Raw genomic sequence first — 22,218 nt, 5'->3', positions numbered from 1 at the left:
TATAGACAGCAGCAGGGCGACCTGTAAGAAAAATTATCTTCCTAATTTCATAGTTTTTTTAGTTTAGTTCATTTATTATGCACCCCATACCCATCTTGTGGGCGGTAGTGGAAAGGGTTACAGAGGCACATAATGGGCTCAGGGACTGAACCCCACAATTCATTTAGCTAAGCAAGTTACAATCTTGATGAGCTAGTTACAAAATCCCCACGTTTCTGAAAATAGATTAGTGGCTTTAGGCAAAGTATATACTTACTCTATCTAGAAATCCAACATTCTGCTTGTAACTCAATATATATATGTACTTTTACCTAAATAATAAATAAATAATAAATAAATAAATATTTATTTATTTATTTATTTAACATAGATTAATTCAAAGGTCCCTGAAGAGATGTAAACAAGAAAAACAAGTGTTAGAGCCAGCTGACTGATGTAAACACGTTGGGCAGGTGAGTGCCTGTTCCTGCTGCCTGGAGCTGTTGCCTGGAGCTGTTGCCTGGAGCCTGGCGTTGACAGGTTCTGGATCGCCACAAGGTAATCTGACTCTTAATACTGATTGTCCTAGGCTGTGTGTGAAGGACCTACGTAGTGAATCCCGTCATCTTGAGATGTGCGGCCGGAGTGTCTTGTGGTGCGGACGTCTACTCCTGTCTCTCCTACACGGCTTTACCTGACATATACTGCTGCACCTGCCAAATATCTCTGCACCTGTAATACACCGCTACACCTGTCATTCACCACTACACCTGTCATTAACCACTAAACCTGCCATACACCGCAACACCTACCATACACCGCAACACCTGCCATACACCGCAACACCTGCCATACATTGGTACACCTATTCACCGCTGCTGTTATACAACAATCATACCGCCATACAAGTTAAGAGTACACCTTATTGCAAATAATGTCTTGCCTATAATAGCATTATCAATTCTTAAGAGACATACCTTCACCTCCCAGGCCTCACTATATACCTTGAGGCAATACAGTATACAGTTGTTTCCCTTTATGTGTACTAGTTGTGTATCTTTGTTAGATATACTAAATCCCTTATAGACAAAACATTATTTTTTATTAACATTATTGTTAATAAAGTCTATTCTTAACTAATTGTGTCTTGACGTTGATGCATGTTTGAATCACAAGCACATTATTAGGGTCATATGATGGGAGTCCAGGGATCTGGGGTAGATGTCATCGTATGGCTTGAATATTTTCTCACTGATTTTGATATTTTCATTTTTAAAATTGCTGTCATTGCCATTCAGTTTCTCAATTTTGAGATGGGGAGGCAATTGGCCCTTAGTGGGGATAAGCTATATCCCCAACCTAGTCTCCTGCTTGAGTTGCTTGTTGTTATAGATTCAGCTACTCGGAACAAGTTCCAAGTAGCACGGGCTATGGTGAGCCCGTAACTTATCTGGCACAGGAGCGGGGCAAGTAGTACGGGCTATGGTGAGCATGTAGTGACTTACCTGGCACAGGAGTGGTGCCTGTGTGTCTCCTGCTTGAGATAACCACTTCCTTATGTCAAGATGATACCTGGTTGATACCTGGTTGATGGGGTTCTGGGAGTTCGTCTACTCCCCAAGCCCGGCCCGAGGCCAGGCTCGACTTGTGAGAGTTTGGTCCACCAGGCTGTTGCTTGGAGCGGCCCGCAGGCCCACATACCCACCACAGCCCGGTTGGTCCGGCACTCCTTGGAGGAATAAATCTAGTTTCCTCTTGAAAATGTCCACGGTTGTTCCGGCAATATTTCTTATGCTTGCTGGGAGGACGTTGAACAACCGCGGACCTCTGATGTTTATACAGTGTTCTCTGATTGTGCCTATGGCACCTCTGCTCTTCATTGGTTCTATTCTACATTTTCTTCCATGTCGTTCACTCCAGTACGTTGTTATTTTACTGTGTAGATTTGGTACTTGGCCCTCCAGTATCTTCCAGGTGTATATTATTTGATATCTCTCTCGTCTTCTTTCTAGTGAGTACATTTGGAGGGCTTTGAGACGATCCCAATAATTTAGGTGCTTTATTGCGTCTATGCGTGCCGTATATGTTCTCTGTATTCCCTCTATTTCAGCAATCTCTCCTGCTTTGAAGGGGGAAGTGAGTACTGAGCAGTACTCAAGACGGGACAACACAAGTGCCTTGAAGAGTACAACCATTGTGATGGGATCCCTGGATTTGAAAGTTCTCGTAATCCATCCTATCATTTTTCTGGCTGTCGCAATATTTGCTTGGTTATGCTCCTTAAACGTTAGGTCGTCAGACATTATTATTCCCAAATCCTTTACATGCTGTTTTCCTACTATGGGTACATTTGATTGTGTTTTGTACTCTGTATTATGTTTAAGGTCCTCATTTTTACCGTACCTGAGTACCTGGAATTTATCACTGTTAAACATCATGTTATTTTCTGATGCCCAGTCGAAAACTTTATTAATATCAGCTTGAAGTTTTTCAATGTCCTCAGCCGAGGTAATTTTCATACTGATTTTTGTGTCATCTGCAAAGGATGATACGAAGCTGTGACTTGTATTTTTGTCTATATCTGATATGAGAATAAGGAAAAGCAGTGGTGCAAGGACTGTACCCTGAGGTACAGAGCTTTTCACTGCACTTGGACTAGATTTTATATGGTTGACAGTTACTCGCTGAGTCCTGTTTGACAGAAAACTGAGTATCCAGCGTCCTACTTTACCGGTTATTCCCATTGACTTCATTTTGTGTGCTATCACGCCATGGTCACATTTATCGAAGGCCTTTGCGAAGTCCGTGTATATCACATCAGCATTCTGTTTCTCTTCTAATGCCTCAGTGACTTTGTTGTAGTGCTCAAGTAGCTGTGAGAGGCACGATCTTCCCGCTCGAAATCCATGTTGGCCTGGGTTATGAAGGTCATTGGTCTCCATGAAATTGGTGACCTGACTCCTAATCACTCTCTCAAATACTTTTATGATGTGCGATGTTAGTGCAACTGGTCTATGATGGTGATGATATCGAGCAATGAGGACCCTATTTCTAAATCTTTATCTTCAACAACCAGCCAAGCATTTCTAAACTTAGGTCACAGTTCAGATCCTTATTGGCTTAACTCTTGAATTTGGGATATCATGTTTTGATAATGTTATGTTGTTAAGTTTAGATTATGAACAAATTAGAAAAAGGGTGACCCGTCATGAAAATAATAACAATAATGTTTCTATTTATGATTTTCTAATAAAATTGAATCTCACCTGGTGCTTTATTCGCCTTTTAAATGTGCTAAATAATTCTTCAGTAATGCAAGAAAATTTTACACATAATTTTTACCAACATATACTAAATAGAACAATATAGTACTGTACAAATTATTTTGACCAATCTGTAAGACTATGCTGTACAGTAGCCGGTAAAATACTCTACAGTACTTGTATAAAAACAATTTTTAATTAGTACATTGTTAATGTTATAATGAATATATTCCTGTATCTTACAGGGGCAGTTTAGAAGCTTGCTTTCTACTCTTATAATAAAATTTGAAGACGAAACATAATGCAGTTGCAGACTTTGATTGGTTTAACAAGGGTGTCTGTCAGCATTTGGCCTAAAGCTGCAGGTGTAATGAGACATTTCTTGCAAGCAAACATGAAATCACCACAACTAATGTACAGTTTCATGCGTCCATATAGGTAAGTAGAAGCGGATCCTCAACTTGTTACTTACCCGGTATATCATACTACATTGTACAATAATTCAATCAGTTTTAGGAATTACTAGTTTCAGCACTTGGTGTAAACCATAACATAATATGTCAGTTTTAACATTCATAAATATAGACTGTAGATGGCTTTATTATTGTCTTTTATAAAAAAAAAGTGTAAGATAAAAATTTTGGCATTGGCATCTTCAGTGGTGGAATGTTACCTAGGCAACATTCATTTATGTTTATTGTCACAACACTGGTAAAATACAAACTAGCCCTTGGCATTATCTCAAAAGTTATGTTAAGTTATGCAAACAACATATCCGGAATGAAAGATTGTAACATTGTTGTTAATTTAAGCAATCAAATGGTATTGTAATTATCAATCTGTAATAGGAATGCAGTAGCCCCAAGGTCAAATCTTGCTGAAGAGGCATGTATGTTATTGGGCTTATGATAGTTTCCAGAGTATTCCCTCTGGCTTGTAAGTCCAACTGATACTATCATTGCCAGGGACAGGAAGCCAATTAGACTCTCCCTAGTGATGGATGAGGCTGTGTGCAGGCACCCAACCCGTTACTGGCAGGTGATAAAATACAATCTAATGAGTTGGGTAGACTTAAAGATTTTATTGTATGGTATCACTCAAGCATTTTCCTTACAGTGGTGGTGACTTGAAGATTTATACAAGAACTGGGGATAAAGGAACCACGAATCTTTATTCAGGGGAACGTCAACGAAAAGATGGCCCCTTCTTCAAGGCTTTGGGGACAACTGATGAACTTTCTTCTCATATTGGGTAAGGCTGTCAGTGTAAGGTGCATAATTATATGGTTATGTAATATTCTAAGGAATTTTTGTTACCATACAGTATCAAAGTAATTTTCTGTGTTACAAGTTTTTAACCATAACATTACATTATTTATATGGAAGAAGTTATTCATGCTTTATACTGTATTTATAAAATTTTCTCTATATATTTATCAATTTTTTATATTATACTAAAAAGGCATCTATGAGGACTGAGTATTTAAATAAACAGCACTTTACTCATAAAAGAAATTCTGTAGTACAGTACTTATAATTTATCTATGGTTGACGTGGTAAGGCTGGCTAAAGAGTACGCAGCAGAAAAAAAGCACGAGTATGCTGACCAGTTGGAGAGGATTCAGTGCATCCTTCAGGATATTTCCAGCCTTCTTGCCACACCACGACCACAGTATGCTACTGGTAGGTGTTCATTTATGAAAGTGTAGTTTTAGTAATGCAGTACTGTAGAATATATAAAGTTTGTAGATTAATCTTTTCTTTTATGTTTTTTGCTTATTTTGTTAATGCTATTAACTTCAGTAGTACCTAAACCTTCAGACATCCCAGCAACTGACCCAATATTCCACTGAGATGTATACCTAATTGTGACATTTGTTTTTATTTAAGTTTGCCTACTGTGCTCTTAATAAGATTAAACAGAATTTTCAAGTGCCACGGGTGATTATTATTTTGTATTTCGTCCAGTTTATGGTTATGTATATCAGATTAATTGTTCTATTAATAATTAAATCTCAGAAAAGTATTATTAAGGGAATTATATAGAATACAAAACACATCGTTTCTAAATATTCTTAGAGTACAACTTCACATGTAACAAATATTATTGTTCTTTTGTAGACGCTGCAAAAGTATGATGTTTACATAATTTTTATTTTATAAATTGGCATTACTGTATATCCTATGGTTTCTTGTTCCTGTTGGGAACTAATATGTGTTTAAAAAAAATTATCATCTCTTTTTATTTTTTTATGTTCTATTGTTTTCTTTGACTTGCCGCATGCAGATGTTTCACCCGCAATGGTACGTGATTTAATTCGATTTTAAATGAATGTATTTTATTCTATTCTTTTATTTTTATTTATTCATGTTAATGCTATTATGTATGATCGGTACATATTTTGCTTGTAAACATCATTTCATGCTGAAAAGGCTGTTATTCAGTGGGCTGTATACTCAATGATTGATAAGAGTATAGCTGTTTCTAGGTTCTCTGCTGTGCTGTTTGGATACTGGCTAACAGTGGTATATTTAGCCAAAATATATTGCAGTGACAGGCTGTGTAATACTTTGTGATGTTTTGCACAGGGTTACCAGCCACCAAGTTCTGTTTTCCTTTGGGAAAAAATGGTGGCAAACTTGTATACTATATATACAGTACTTCATTGATATAGTATATATACCAAGCAGTACATAGCTGAAGTGAAGTTCATTCAACAACGAATAAATTATATTTTGACATTTGTTGTTGCTGCTTAAGCTCTTTGCATGATCCATGATATTATCACAGGAAATATCTTATATTTTTGTAGAACCTAGGGCAGCAAATATGATTGTCACAAGACCTTTTGCTGGTGGATTTATGAAGACATTCTTGGTGGATTTGATTACCAATTGATGTTTCCCCCCCCCCCACATTAGGGGGTGACATTTGATTCTGGCTCTAGCAGATGGTAGCATGTACTGTGCCTAGGCACACATTCTGAAGAACCAAGGACCTGTTCGAACATTACAGCATTTGTAAACTTTCTCCATATACTGTACTTGGAGAGAAGTAAAATACCACAGTAAATGAACATTTTTATCAATTTTACTGGATTTAAACACTACAACAAAAGTGTTAGCTTGTTTGATTTCCTTTAGAACAAAATTTATCATTTCGTTTAATTTCTTGGATTTATTTTATTTGTTTTCGATCTTGTCTTATTATTGAATTATTATTCAGTGTTGAATCTGGATAAACCAGAAGTAACCTACAGTCTTTGCATTTACATTTTTTCTTACTTAATCCCTAAAAGTGAAGCTATCATAAAAAATGATAGTTGTCTGCCTGTTTGCAAAAAAAAAAAAAAAAGTCATCACTGGCTTTACTCATTTAATAATTGAACACACGATAATTTTCAGCTCATATAGCCTTAATATTAAGCATCAGTTTTTAATCTTCTGATATCTAGCATGTGCTCTATGCATCTTATATACCTTGTTTCAACCAATGGCAGCAATGCAGAACTGTTGGTTTGATTTAATAGGGACTTATTAATGCTTCTGGAACCACTATTTTCTAATTATATCATGCCTACACTGTTGACACACATCATAAGAATGCTATCACCAGCTTGCACTTATCAGTGAGAATGTTGTTTTGATGTAAACTTCATAGGCGGGAGATGTGACCATGCCGTCCTCAGTCAGTTGGAAGGGAATTCTAGAGATGATAATGTGCAAAAATTGTTTGCCAGCCTTTTGTTTTTATGATTAGGAGAATTATTTAGGTTAATATAACTTAAAATCTTTGCTATTTTTCTTTTCCAATTAAATGTAATCCAGGGTGTATCGTAGGGGCTCCATAAATTCAAGGTAATGAAACGGTTGAAATCTTTCAAGGCAAGTGAAACCTTGATTACCTTCAAATTAATGCCAAAGCAGAAGTTATACTTTATAAAGGTTATTGTTGCAGAATGATCTCTATGAAGTTTGATTCATAGACTATACATATTTAATATATTGATATTGAATTTGTCTCCATTGATTTGATTCTTCTGATTTTCTTCTTTACAGATGACCCAGAGAGAGAGACGCGCATACGAGAGAGGCTGTCATTCAATCCACGCCACATAATAGAGTTAGAAGAATGGATAGACAAGTATAGTTCTGTACTTCCACCTCTCACCAATTTCATTTTGCCAGTGAGTTATTTCAACTTATTTGTGACATGTATTACAAGGTGCCTTGTTTCTCTGCTCAGGATGTTATGAACTTTTCTTGTGTTGGTGCACCTGAACTGCAATGACCTTGATAGACATAATTTAAATCTGAAGCATTTTTTATAGCCTTTCATGCACTGATGTACAGTAATTGTACAATTATAATAAAAAGATAATTTTAATAATTGTTTTCTGAGTGCCAGCTGTGGTAACTTGTATCATGTTTATGAACTTTCATGTATATAGACTAACATATAACCATGTAAAAGCATTTACAAAACTGTAAATTTACTAATTTCTTGAAGAAATTATTTCCCTTTTAAGTACTTTCTTTTTACTCTGCAGGGCGGTGGGCGGGTGAGTGCATCTTTGCATGTTGCACGCACAGTGTGTCGACGAGCCGAGCGAACCATCGTTCCCCTTATCTTTGAGGGTTTAATTGATGAGCAAATTATTATCTATATTAACAGGTAAGTCCTCTTTACCTGATGACTACATTTCTAATGCTTTCAAGAGTTGAAAATGTGGAATATTTTTCAGAGAATTATATATGTTGGTTTGGCTATTTGAAATGTAAAGCACTCAACACTAATCTTGTACTGTACTTAGAAATGAGAATGTGTGAAGAGAAAAAGGATATGGGTGTATATGTTGGGGCATAATGCATATGAGCATGTCTGTTGGAGCACATTGGAATTCATTGTGTATGTTCACGTGTCTGAGGTATATTTGTATGCACGCTTGCAATATGTTAGGACATATTAGGACAGTGCTTCTTAAGATATGGGCACCACACAACCGCTGCATATTCTAGCTTTGGCCTAACAAAAGTCGTGATAAGTATCTAGTCAACTGTGCTTAAGAGTTTTTGGTGAAGCTCATGATAAACTGTTTTGAAAGTTTATGTCCAGTGAATGCAAACAAATAATTTTTTCTCTTGTTCCATTACATTCCTCCATTTTCATGTGTGCACAGTAGCCTTTTATTGTATTAAGGGAAATAATGGTTTGTGTTGCTTGAAAGTTTTTTAAGTGTTATGTCAGTTAAATATTTCTGGGGAAGCCCCTTGGTGGGTGCCTGAAGCTATGTTGCTGAGATAGCTTCCCAGTATTGGGAAGATGTCTCAGCCTCAGGATCTCACCCAGAAAGGGACTTTATCATTACATTCAATGCTGAGTTTTCATATTCATGATTGCAATTTTCCAAGATGAAAAATGTACTGAAAAGCGATATGGCAGTGATTTGAGTTGCTTATGCTTGAATGGTATTTTCCTATAATTTGAGAGATTTCTATCAGTTTCCTTGTGAGAAATAGGGAAAATTATATATTTTAATTGTGATACTGTCAGATCAGTTTTTGATTATGAAATATAACCTGGGAGGTAGAAGATTGAAGGCTTAAAAATGCTAGTAGTTCTCTTATCAGTGATAATTGAGTGGGTGCAGAGGTACTGTACACAATTTCATTGGAGATTTTTAGGTTGATACCTGGTTGATGGGGTTCTGGGAGTTCTTCTACTCCCCAAGCCCGGCCCGAGGCCAGGCTCGACTTGTGAGAGTTTGGTCCACCAGGCTGTTGCTTGGAGCGGCCCGCAGGCCCACATACCCACCACAGCCCGGTTGGTCCGGCACTCCTTGGAGGAATAAATCTAGTTTCCTCTTGAAAATGTCCACGGTTGTTCCGGCAATATTTCTTATGCTTGCTGGGAGGACGTTGAACAACCGCGGAAAGTGTGCACTTTAGTGGTAGTATAATGTGTGGGACCTTTTTTACTGACTGTATGTTATAATAAATGCAGTAGTAGCTTGTGGTTTGTATAAATCACATGCAATTCTTATACATATTTCTTGAAAGGCTTGATTCCATTACATTATGCATATATATATTGGCCCTCCTAATGCTACCCCCTGTTATATATTACAGACTAAGTGACTACCTATTCACTGTGGCAAGATATGCATCTTTCCTGGATGGCAATAAAGAAACCATATATATCCGACCCCAACCACACAAATCAAGGAAAGACGACAGGAGAATTTCCGAGAACCAAGAAATAATTAGAAATGATGGTTGAGTGTAATTTAACACTGATGAACTTCCCGACAATGAGTTTTAAGTATCAAAATACAGTAGTTAATCAGTATATATATGCATAAATAAGTACTATACCAAAATAATGGACAATAGTATTTTTTGTAATGTTTAGTATGAATGCAAATATCTATTATATATAGTATCATACAATATACTGTACACTTTATTGTGCTTTATCCAGATTAGTATTAATTATATTATGCAGTTAACATTGAACATTATTAATAATTTACCTTAAAATATTAAATTCAATATTGTACTGTAATACAGTAATATCATTTGCCTTTATTCCCATTAGTTCTATTTTATTAAATATTATAATGTGTAAGTCCAGAATGAAATACAGTACTGTTCTTTACTTATACACCACCATACTTTTTCTGATTTAAAGATATTAGTTTAGATTAGACTGATTTTGTGATTCTCTCGCTCTCTCTTGTTCTTAGTATTGTACATAGTGTATATTTGTTCTCTGTAAAATTGACCTCATAAAGCTTTAACTTAATTATGATTATCATTTCTCCAGCTGCCAAGACAGTTTACATATTAAATTATTTTTATAGTTTTAATTAAGAGTCAAGGAATCACTTTTTCTATTTTAATGCAGATTTTTTATAGTGTGACAGATTTTAAAATCAAATTTACCTGAGGGCCACTAATACTAGTGGCTTAGATGAGGGCAGAAAGACGGCAGCATGTCAAAGGTTTCCCCATTTGCCCTGATGAGTTTTAAAATATAGCTGGAAGAGTTTTGACTTCAGCGGGTAGGCAGTTCCACGAGTTTACAACCTTATGGGTGAGAAAACATCTCCTGTTTTCTGTACCTAAATGGAGTACCTAAGGTTTTTTAAAACCTTATCCACACTATAAAAATATATATGCAAGATAAAATTTGACATGAAATTCACTTAATACACTGAAATACTACTACTGGAATTTTCAACACATTGGTGCAAAAGACTCTCAAGAGCTTGCAGTTAATAAACTATATTCATTCGTGAATTTGTGAAACATTTAAGGCTTTCATCATCATTATTAATGAGATGGGGAGGCAACTGCCTGGAAGAAAATAAGAAATAAAGAACAAAATGCAAAATAAACACAACCATTCATTATAATTTTTGTAATAACCAGTTTCATAATTTGGCAATACCACATACCAACATAGTAAGATATCAGGGGCTTTTGATACTACCATCTGTTCAGCTCAACTAGTGAGAGGCCACATTAGTTTTGAGAAATGTTTCACTAGATAACTAGGTTTCACTAGATAACGCGCAGGACTCGTAATTCTGTGGCGCGGGTTCGATTCCCGCACGAGGCAGAAACAAATGGGCAAAGTTTCTTTCACCCTGAATGCCCCTGTTACCTAGCAGTAAATAGGTACCTGGGAGTTAGTCAGCTGTCACAGGCTGCTTCCTGGGGGTGGAGGCCTGGTCGAGGACCGGGCCGCGGGGACACTAAAGCCCCGAAATCATCTCAAGATATTACCGTACTGTAAAATGACTACACGACATTTTATAAACATTACCTGTGGTGCAGTGGTCAGTGAAGTTGGCTTACAACTTGAAGGTCCCAGATTTGATTCTTGGACAGGATGAGATGTTTGTGCACATTACCTTACTCCTAATGCCTCTATTCACCTAGCAGTACATATATACCTAGGAGTTTTAGGCAACTGTTGTTAACTGCACCCAGGGAAAGGCGAGTCAATAGTCAAGAGAAACCTCAATAATCCTAACAGGTTTCCTGTCCTCAATAATAGTGAATTGGTATACAGCAGTACATCTGGTGAGATTTTATTTAAAACAGGAAAATTGACTTTAAAAATTAACCTCTACAGCTTTTGGGATTTTTATCAATATTGTCTTCTTAACAAAATTCTGCCAGATGTACTTTTTATACAGTATGCAGATTAAGGATAATGGGTTCCAATATTATCAATTACAGGTATACAATTCAATGTATTACTTCATTACTGCATATAAAGCCATTCCTATTATATCCATACGAAGTAATGCATTGAATTTATTGAAGATAATCGGTAAAAAAAACTATTTAATCATCATACTATACATAAAATTACATCTCGTGAAATTTTGAATTAAATTAATATTGACAGAAATCTGAGCTACTAAGATTCATGCATTTTCAAGGGCCAAAAAAATTATAATTTTATTTTTATACAAAATCTCATCATGTGGTGTTGTCCATATTTTACAAACCAACCTCTTCTATTCAACTGATTTGACTTCCCCAACACTATGGTAAAGATTGTGAATAACTTAATAAACATTCAATCATGATTTAATTAATATATATTTACATAGGAATATTCAAAACATATATTTGAAAAAATACAATCCAGTATAAGCATACCTTAAAAATCTATAATAATTTCTCGTACACAAGTCATAGATTTTTTAAAGTATATTGTGCAACAACTCTCATGTGGCATTCATAATGACTTGCTTTTCAAGTGCAACAAGAGAAACATATAAGATTACATACAATAAAAGGCACCTTACATGACCTATTCAACATAATATTTGGAGACATCCTATTTCCCAGTGCATGGTAGGCAAAGATATCAGCCAGAAAATGGCACAAAATGCCGTTTAATCCCCCCCCCCCCCAAAAAAAAAAAAATTGATCTATATTTGAAACAAATAAGATCTATGTAGATTTAAAACCTCTTCAGTCCATGTGTAAATTGAAGGGTAGGTGAATGCCCAACAATTTAAATCACTCGTGTCAATGTCAATATATTTTATCAAATTTATAAGTCAATAAATTTATTATCTCGGTGCTGAGATGAGTATGGTTCATTAGCACAGTGAATTACCATGGAAAATTTTAAGAAAATTGAATTAAACTGTTAATCTGATGCTGCAATACAATGATTTGCCTTTAAAAACACCAAAGCACAAGGCGTTTGCTACATTGCCGAATCTCGCTAAATGATATCTGCTTGCCTTTCAGCATCACTACGTGATAGATGTCACTGCATTCAGAAAAGGCAGATAGTTGGTAGTACAGTAATGTTGAACTAATGGTAACAATATGTAATTGTAATTTGCTGTACAGCATGTAAAACTAGCACAATAAATGTGGCTATATGTTGTAAAGCAAGAAAATTAAAAGTTCTGACAGTAATACCAAGATTTTACAACTAATTGTACACAATGAAAATTTCTCTTGTACAGTAATTATATATTGGAAATAAAACCAGGATCGCGCATATTGAGAACTGATCGCTTTTAAATCCTCATAATAATTACAGACTAAACATCATATACATTATTACTATAATATATCAAATATTAGACAGGAAAAATACAAGTATAATTATTCTCACACATACACACACACAAAGGCCAAGGAAAGTATTTACATTTGGAAGAAATCAAATAAAACTCACTGGATACAAAGAGCTGATGCACAGAGATAAACAAGACGTGTGAATGAGATAAAACCTGATGTAGTATTGGTATGACGACGAGCGACCACCACCATACAATCACACAGAAAAGTAGTGTATGTGTGGCTGATAATTTTCTCAGGAAAACAGTTAAGTATAGCCATGAATGCAGCATCCATTTAAAATATACAAATTCTTTCATAGCCAGCTAACATGAGCTGCTCAGAAAATGTTGCCAGTATGCCTCTTGAACTCAGTCACTCTTGTGTTATGAAGCTCATTAATTCATCACTGAGAATGTTGGAAACCAAGTGAAATAATCATGGACAAAAGACACACAAGAATATGAAAAACTTAAAAATACAATACTCTTAACTATAATGGCAAGATTAATTTTGTTATATCCCCTAAGTAAGCCCACCAGAGCTGCTGAATCCCTGCACTCTACATACATAATGTATCCAACATCTGGAAGTCTTTTAAGATAAAACAAAAATCAATTTAATCAGATATGATACATTTATAGGTGTTACCAATGATGAAAAGACTTCATATCTCAGCTTGAATACTGAAGTCCGTATGTGATCATTCCGCTTCTGGTATCCTAATTATATACACACCATTCCTTTTATCAGGAATTTCTTAAAACATGTATAGTAGTTCTACTTATTTTCATTAAACTTAATAAAGTAAAAGCACAAACAGTTTTTTTTACTTAAGTGATCAATTTAATGATAAAAACATATCAATTAATGCATTTCTTAATGCAATTAAAAATAAACAGAAGATTAATTAAAGTTACTGAATGACATACACTAGATATTCAAGACTGATAATTTATCTGTCAATATTATTCTTTACTAAAATATGTCAAGCTTCAGTTTTAAAGAAGTTGGCTCCTTTGAACAGAGCTTTGTGTTTTGCTTAATGGTCCTCTTCACAAACCTTTTGGGTTGCCCATTTCTCTTAAGATTTTATCATATTCATATCGAAAGTGTACAACCTTAAATTCCTGACTCAATATTTTCATTAATACATAATGTTTGTCTATCTTTTAAGTCATTAATTATTCTTGCCTATCAGTGGTAATTGAAAACGTAACTTTTAATAATACTGTACCACATTATGCATCTGTTAACTCGGTTGTTTCTATGACATAGTGATCACAGTATAAATGAGCAGTATACAACAGTTAAGACACAACACTAAATACTGTACAGTATATGCAAAAATATATTTATGGCATTTATTAATCAATGGATAAACAAAGCTGCAACAATTTTAGCATCAGCAGCAGCAACCTATCTAGATAGAGCCAAGTGCCCTTGACTCATTCGCTCCAGTTTCTCAAAATGTTTCCGTGCATTACGGATGTTGATCAAGGTTGCCGCGGATGCTGTAGAAAAAATATGCATATTTAATATAGTGTACTTAAATTATAAAATGTAATTTTATGGGATCAAGTGTTTATTTTTCAGATAAAATTTTCACTTTACAACAGGTAAATGTATACAGTAATGTCATACAGTAACACTAGCTGTGCCTTCTCCCATAATTGTGTAGATGTAAAAAAAAAAAAAAAAAAAAAAAAAAAAAAAAAAAAAAAAAAAAAGAGATATCTAGAGTCAGGGATCTTGGCAAGATTAAATGACCATCTAAGAATATATAATGCATTATTACCCATCTAAGCATGCTTGGTTATGAAACCTTGATAGGTGTAAGTAGGCGACTACCTTGAAATATATTATAGTGTAATATACCTCTAAGCATGCTTGGTCATGACATTAAACAAAATTTGAGAGTTAGATGCTTACAGCACAAATAGTTGAAGTATAAAACCTATACAGTACTTAAATATTAAAGGAAAAATACTCTCACCATACTTACGTATTGATGCATCCGACATAATGACCATGCAGTACGTATTTGAGGTAAATATATCAATGAAGGCAGCAAAGTTGGAATTGCGGACTTCCATGCTCTGGAAATGTGCTGCTAACTTGCTGCAAGATAAAGTGTGTTTTAATATTAAATAATTTCTGTTTATTACTTGTACTGTATATATATTTTTTAAAGATGAGAATACAAATTGTATTGTGAACTATGAATTGGGCAGAATAATAGTAATAAGTACTTGTGGAAAGAAGAAAAAAGTATCTGAATGCTTGTACTGTAACAAAATCTGAGATGTCTGAATGGCAAATGGATGACGATGTCCCCAAAGTTGAAAAACATTCAAGAATAAAAGTTTATTAAGATTAAGAGACAGAGTTGGCGGATAAAAAGAGAATTGAAAATGAACTTGAAGGAGAGACTTCAATCAGATGAAAATTAATATATTGTGGGAAGTACACAAAGAATGTTAGAATAGGAATGCTATGGTGGCATGTGTTATTACACAAGCAGGTAAGAGAATGAGAGTAAACGCTTGGTGTGACAAGCAAATGTTAAGAGCAGTTGACAAAAAAAAAAAAAAATGGATACACACTGAATAGACAGACAAAAAAAGAGGGAGTATGATAAGAGAATAAAAGATGTACATGTGTAAAGATTAGTCAATTGGAAAATAAAATGAACAAAAAGCCCAGATATAAATACAAATTATTTAAAAAACAGGAAGCAAAATTTGGTTATGTACAATGACGTTGTGGAGAAAATGGTGCTAGCAAGTGGTGGAGCAGTGGGACCGAGATTAAACAAAACAACCACAATGGTGAAATGGGCAATCCCTTTACAAAGAAGTTAGTGCTTCCATGGATGACCAACACCAAACAAATTATATAAGATAGTCAACATTTGTGGCCGAAATATATGCTCTTATTTGATGATAATTTAAAACCAAATACATACCTGCAAGAGAGCTTGAATTGCTTGATTATATTTGAGACCTTCTCAAAGCGGTTAATATCCCTGTGTGGCCGCATGCGGTAGTGAGATATGACTAAAAATGTTGCTCTTTCAAACAACAATACTTCATCTGCATCAATGATATTGGCAAAATCCTTCAGGTTTTGTTCCAACTCCTTCACATTTGGAATTAACTCATACACAATACTAGACCAAGCCTGAGGAGTAAATGTTCAAGTCATACACAATGCTAGAGCAAACCTAAGGAGTAAACATTCAACTCGGTAATAAATATTTACATTAAAGAAACATTTTGCAATACAATATTGCATTAACTTTTTGTCAAAGATATACTGATATAAGATAATGTTGTAAACCAGAAAATTGACTACGTATTTGATTAAACAAGCGCAATAATGATCCAGAAATAAACAGAACTCCACAGCTCTATCCTATACCAAGTTTGACTTTATTAAAACTAACAGAAACCTTGGACAGATATCTTCACAAGCACAAAACACCATATTATTAGACTGCCTTCTGCTGCCGTAATCTAGCAAAGTTAGTACTAAGAGTGGACAAAAGTTAACATTACGTAAGTGATCTGCACAACACTTTCATCATGGCAAACTGCTTAGGTGAGTTAGGACCAAAGTTTTGCCATTCATGATTACTTAACCCTTAAGCGGTTCTCTTAATTAAAAGTCCTACTTTGTGGTGTGCATCTGGCAATTCAAGCACAGGAGACAATTGCAGATAGAGAGCAGGTATCCAGCAGATTCGAGCCATTTAAGAGTTAATGAAATGGCAACACTAAGTTACTTATAAGATAAGAAACGAGCCTCAAATTATCCGCAGGTACATTTTACAGCTAGAAGCTGATGCAGGAATACAATTAGTTCTATTGCAACATCAATCCTTTACATCAACACCAATTGATCAGGTTTAATCTTTATTTGCCATAGAAACAGTACAATAAATATTTAAATACATTAGGGTAACGTGAACAATTGGTTGTTCCTTACTAAGTTTATTATAATGAATATCTTACCATCTTTAACTAATCAATAGGTTTTTAGAATCAAACCCATGATTATCCTGACTGCATACTTATTATATTCAGCAGTCACTACAAATTTAAAGAACTAAAATATGAACAGAATACTGTATAAGTTACAATTTTAAGAACCTTCTTATTTTCCAAAATACAAAGAAAAGCAATATTTCCATTAAGCTAAAACAAACCTTTCACGTGAAAATATTGATTACAATGAACTAGAGTATATACATCACCTTGTAAAGTGTTTCATCCCATATTGAGGTCCTGAAGCAGACACATTCTAGGGGTTTTGACAAACGCTTCAGGTCCTCTTCCCTCTCGTGGAATATCTGAATTCATGACAATAAAACAATTCATGAAAATTCCATACAATAAAAATATATACTAAAATAAATAAAGCCCCAGCTTTATTTATAAGGGGCCAAGGAATCCTTGCCCCCTTATACCAATATATCTCAAGAATAAAATAATATGTAATAAAGTAGTGGTACTGTACCTCCAGATTACATCATTCTGAACCTGATCCAGAACTACAAATTATCTGGAATACTAGATATTTTATTTCTAATAGCACAAGTAATTATCAAAAGAAGGCACCAAACCGGGAAGGTTCTAATAGCACAAGAATAGCAAAAATAAACACTATCAGCTGTAAATTATTATACAGTACAATGCCAATTTGAACATAGCCAACACGTAGAGCAATGCAAATTTAGTGCAAATTCATGAAGGACAATTTTTCTGGAAACTGTTATGATGTACATTGATGGTGTTCATTTTTTAGTCCGGGTATTTTCGGTTACACTGTACGTATTAATGAAAGATAACATTCTTTAATTGCATTAAAATATTCAGTCTACAGTGTTCACCCATTCCAGATCTTTTATTACTCTAACATTCCACACCGCCATACTAGCACACTTTTCTTTCCCAAGGCCTGGTCAGGTGCAGGCCCGAGATCTAAGGTCACTTCAACCCTTCAAGGAGAAGTAATTTGGTAAGCTGGATCCCCATACCAATGCCACCACTCCTTCATTAAGGAGAATTTAGAATTGATTGCACTACACAGCATGAGGTGGTATGTGAATAAATTCCCCACACTTTAAAAATCTTATATAATCTCTCATCAATCTGGCAACAATTGCCTTATACTTATGATTAATTATAAGGTATATCAGACCATTTTGCCTTCATGGTTACAATACTTACAAGATCTCTCTGGTCATCCTGGACTAGATCCATTTTATGTATAAGACAAAAGACACGAGCCTCGGGAGAATTTTGTAAAATGGCTTCCAAACAGCTCTGGTAATAGTGCATGTCCCTCTCTGCAACAAATATATACCGAGGATAAATTTTACATACCATAACCGGAATAAACATCAGGCTCAGTTGTAAAGCTTGGATTGATATATGATTAGAAAACTCACAATACAAAAATTTTAAGTAAATATATGTTGCTGGCTATAGGATAGGATCAGTAATTGTTAAGCAATAAACATTCTAATGTTGGTACAAGAAACTTTTCAAATGGTTCTTGCAAGTTTATACTGGTGTTCAGAAGCACTGAAGACAACTCAGTCCCACTTGGAATGGTTGCCAGAAGGCCAATTCATAAAATTTCAAAGCCCTTCTTGCAGTACTTGCCATAACATGACTAATAAAGTGTCCTCATTAACTACCAGTTGGGTCACCTGGCTACCTTCCCTGACCACAACTAGATGGCAGCACCATACAGGATTCCGTGACTCCCAACATAATGCTCAATGCTTCCTGCAGGGAACAAAATATACAAAGAATTGGGTAGAGAGAAAAGAGAGAGAGCCTGTCCAAGCAAACTCCTCAAACTGACCCAAAACTGCACACCTACTGGTGGGGTATGCAGAAAAGAAATTGGCAGCCTTCACTAAGTAACATTTGCCCACAGAACATGGTAAAATTACAGCACGATTGGTAATTCCTTTTATACTGTTCAGATGGAGTTTCTAATGATTTTTATAGATAGGTGCAACATTATGAGAAATAGCTGGAGCTGTGGGAAATCAACAACTGTACTCTTAGGTACAGTAATTAAAAACAAGCATGAAAAAGGTTCCGAGAGGTAAATTTAACCTAAAGAGGAGACCACAAAAGTGATAGGTGCTACCCACCCAAACCTAGACATCCTTGAACCTTGGATGAATGTTTATGAATCAAGCTTTTGCTCATCATTCTGAGCTGAATTGAGTCTTCAGTGCTTCCTAGCACTAGAATGACCACACACTTTAAAAAGTTACTTGTGGCTTTGCTGTTTGGGTGTGAGGATGTCACCTTGCCTGACTGATCCTGACCAACAAATACAATGATCTTACCCTAGGAAGCAATTGAGTGAGATATCCAAGAAAATAAAACCTAATCAAAACCATAAGACATCCCTACTGAGATTACCTATTGTTTACTGTTACAACGCTACTTGTCAAAATTGTTTCTCACCCAGTTCACGGCTTTCTACATCAAATACATATATAAGCACTTCTACATTCCTGAAGATGTTGTCTCTCTGGGAAGCAAAGTAGTTCTCCATGAACGCTTCTTGCCTGTCAATAAAGAATGGCATCTATAATATTCATTTAATTTAAATAATGACATGAAAATGGGAAACATGAGGATGGTAGAGATGGGGACATGCTGTATTTATTGTGGCCATTTTTCATAACTTTGTTTAATAATGTAATAATGTTTCATTCATATATTTTGTGAACAAGAGTTTACTATCAACCGTGTAAACTGCCTAATAAGCTGCCGATAAGAGTTCTACTCACCCTCCGCAGTCCCATAAGTTCAGTACCAAGTTGCCCAGAAACCGTACATGGGAGTGTTCTACATCAACTGAAATAGCCAAAACATTGTATATTCCTTATTACTTCATAATATTGCATGTGCTGTATAAACAGTATTATCTACCTGGAATTTATAATCACAAATTTGCTCTTAACTCTTACATCTTATTTAACTCTTCACTCTTCAGGTACATTATTTATAAACTCAAAAGAAATATTTTTGTAAGTACTGTACTAAATATTACCAGTATATATATATATCTGTTATAAATATGAATGGTCAACTATAAATGATATACTGTATGGTTGCAACATTTTAACAAAGTAATTAAGTATAAAGAAAGGTATGAAGATTTGGTTGTTCAGTAGTGTAGGGGTTTATCAATGAAGCCGGTTCACAAGTCAATGGTCCCAGGTTCAATTCCTGGGCAGTGACAGAGTAATGTAGCCGACTACTTTCGAGAACAATGATACACCAAAGTTTATGTCATTTATAGATTCTGATGTTAATAAACAAATTTCTTCCATCTTTCACTTTCTTTAAGATGAGATAGCATGGACAGCTTTATTCAAATTAGTTTATTGTTGTAACTTTTTATATACTGGTTCTGAGCCCATCCAGTCAAGCAAATACTCTACCTACTTGCTCTATTTTATTATATACTGTATCCAGATACAGTCTGGATATTTATTAATCTACCTGTATCACAGTCCTTCTGGATAAATAAATTCCTACTAGTCTGTGATATATAAATATAATAATGGCTTGTGTAAATCACCCTAAGGTTAGAATTAAATTGCTAGAAGAATACCTTGGCATGAAAGTACAGTATGTGTAGAAATTTTTGTGCAGATATGCTTATTAGTTCATAAAATATTGCTCATGGATTATCCCCCTCCACCGACACAACAATATGTTCAAATGACCTAAAATTTGTCAATGAGGCTGAATGACAATAACAATAAGAACTATCTTTGTATTATCATGAGTAAATATGCAAAAATTAAACCAATACACAAAGGAATTCTCCAGATACCACACGGAAATGCAACAAAAATAATCCAATGAAAACCCTAAGATATCTTTACTGACAATATTGTCCACCTATTAAAAAGCAGAAACCTACTTGTTGCTCCAAGGCGACTGGTGTCTCGGGCAATATAGTTGGCAAATATGATGGATCTCATACTGGTTTTCCCAGATCCACTCTTACCCATCAGTAATACCTAGTAAGAAAAATATTATGGCAATAACAAAAATTATTTACGTTTGCCTATAATTTTATGATTAATGTATAGAAATTTTTAAATTCCAATAATCATGTACAGTACAGTATTTGTTTGTTAATCAAAGCAGATGGTTGAAATGTTTTCTAGAAAAGTGTTTTTAATCAAGTACTGTACAGTGTACCTGAACATTAATCTTGTAATAGTAAATCTAGAGTAAATACAATTAAAATACTCAACAGTACTGTATATAGCTTCTTGAAAAAGAAATCTGGCTTTTGATGAATTTTCAGTTGTTAGAAAACACATCTTTTAAATCCATTTAAAAAATACAGTAAATTGATTACATTTCTCTAGACTAGTATACTGCAGAGGCACAGCAACGGATGGGTAGTTAACAAATGGAATGCTGTAAAGGAGAAAGTTGTGGAAGCCGCCTCCATTTACAACTTTAAGGCCCGATTCGACAAAGAATTAATAAGTCAGATTTGTTAAGTTGTAATGCAACAAGTACAACAAGGGTAGTTGGTGGGGCATACAGTTAGACTTCACTCCCTCGTAGGCACTCACAGGTAAGTAAGCCTTAGGAGTACTGCTACGGCCATGTATATAATTACGCTTTTCTCCTGATAATTCGTGCCTCAATATGTCAAAGTTATGAGTACACTATAAAGTACTGTATGTCTATGAACAAATTATATATATAGAATTCACATGAAGGTTTCATCAACCATACCCCCACATAAATCAAAGCTCACAATTTTGGAAAAGTACTTATTACATAAAATGTGTTTGCAAAACGAAGATTCTGTCATCAATCAACCTTTTTCTTCATCATTAGCCTGTAAAGTATCTTCGAGACGGGAAGAAAGGTGTCCTTGGCCGTAACTTGTGTGTAAAGTTAGTGATGAGAGGGGCAGGGTCCTCCTTCCTCGTCTGTCTGTTGACATTGGTCACGTGGGGGATACAGACCTAACATATGCTTCATTTTTAACACTACTCAAATGCCAATCAAGTCATGTAAAGGCTATTATTTTTAATATTCGGTGTTTATTGTTCATTCGATAATTTTTTTGGTAGTGATATCAACTATTTACAACTTCTATATAGCTAAGTAGAGACGGATGACATATTGTTGGAATTACCGTCATGTGATGATGAGCCAGCGCCCGTATGGCTCCATATTAATGAATTATGGGTATGGCTCCATATCAATTAATTATGGATATGGGTATGGGAATGTCATATGAATATGGTTCCATATTAATTATGCAAGCTAACTAGCCGTGGGTGTAAATTTTAC

The 22,218-nt window shown here is 35.0% G+C and overlaps 2 protein-coding genes across 4 annotated transcripts; one reads left to right on the top strand and one right to left on the bottom strand.

Moving 5' to 3' along the window:
* The first annotated feature begins 398 nt into the window (after positions 1-398).
* LOC123765444 (corrinoid adenosyltransferase MMAB) lies at positions 399-10,046 on the top strand. Of its 2 annotated transcripts, none has more exons than XM_045754015.2 (7): positions 399-537; positions 3,488-3,680; positions 4,359-4,493; positions 4,803-4,924; positions 7,301-7,428; positions 7,792-7,916; positions 9,371-10,046. In XM_045754015.2, the coding sequence occupies exons 2-7, from the start codon at positions 3,544-3,546 to the stop codon at positions 9,519-9,521; spliced, it is 798 nt and encodes a 265-aa protein (XP_045609971.1). In that variant the 5' UTR covers positions 399-537; positions 3,488-3,543; the 3' UTR covers positions 9,522-10,046. The 2 variants fall into 2 exon arrangements, with proteins under 2 accessions (XP_045609971.1, XP_045609972.1); XM_045754016.2 differs by having other exon boundaries at positions 433-452; positions 9,371-9,660.
* A 1,784-nt stretch (positions 10,047-11,830) lies between these two features.
* RagA-B (Ras-related GTP binding A/B) lies at positions 11,831-21,889 on the bottom strand. Of its 2 annotated transcripts, XM_045754014.2 has the most exons (9): positions 21,739-21,889; positions 20,816-20,915; positions 19,671-19,737; positions 19,342-19,445; positions 18,079-18,197; positions 17,103-17,198; positions 15,813-16,027; positions 14,850-14,965; positions 11,831-14,358 (listed from the first exon to the last, which is right to left on the bottom strand). In XM_045754014.2, exons 1-9 carry the CDS (start codon positions 21,751-21,753, stop codon positions 14,264-14,266), a joined length of 927 nt encoding a protein of 308 aa, XP_045609970.1. In that variant the 5' UTR covers positions 21,754-21,889; the 3' UTR covers positions 11,831-14,263. The 2 variants fall into 2 exon arrangements, with proteins under 2 accessions (XP_045609970.1, XP_045609969.1); XM_045754013.2 differs by lacking the exon at positions 20,816-20,915 and having other exon boundaries at positions 21,739-21,885.
* Between the last annotated feature and the right edge of the window lie 329 nt (positions 21,890-22,218).

This window comes from Procambarus clarkii, chromosome 30 (assembly GCF_040958095.1).
Source record: "Procambarus clarkii isolate CNS0578487 chromosome 30, FALCON_Pclarkii_2.0, whole genome shotgun sequence".
NCBI lineage: Eukaryota > Metazoa > Arthropoda > Malacostraca > Decapoda > Cambaridae > Procambarus > Procambarus clarkii.
Note: the sequence above shows the minus strand (reverse complement) of the source record. Positions and strands in the feature narration are given on the sequence as shown.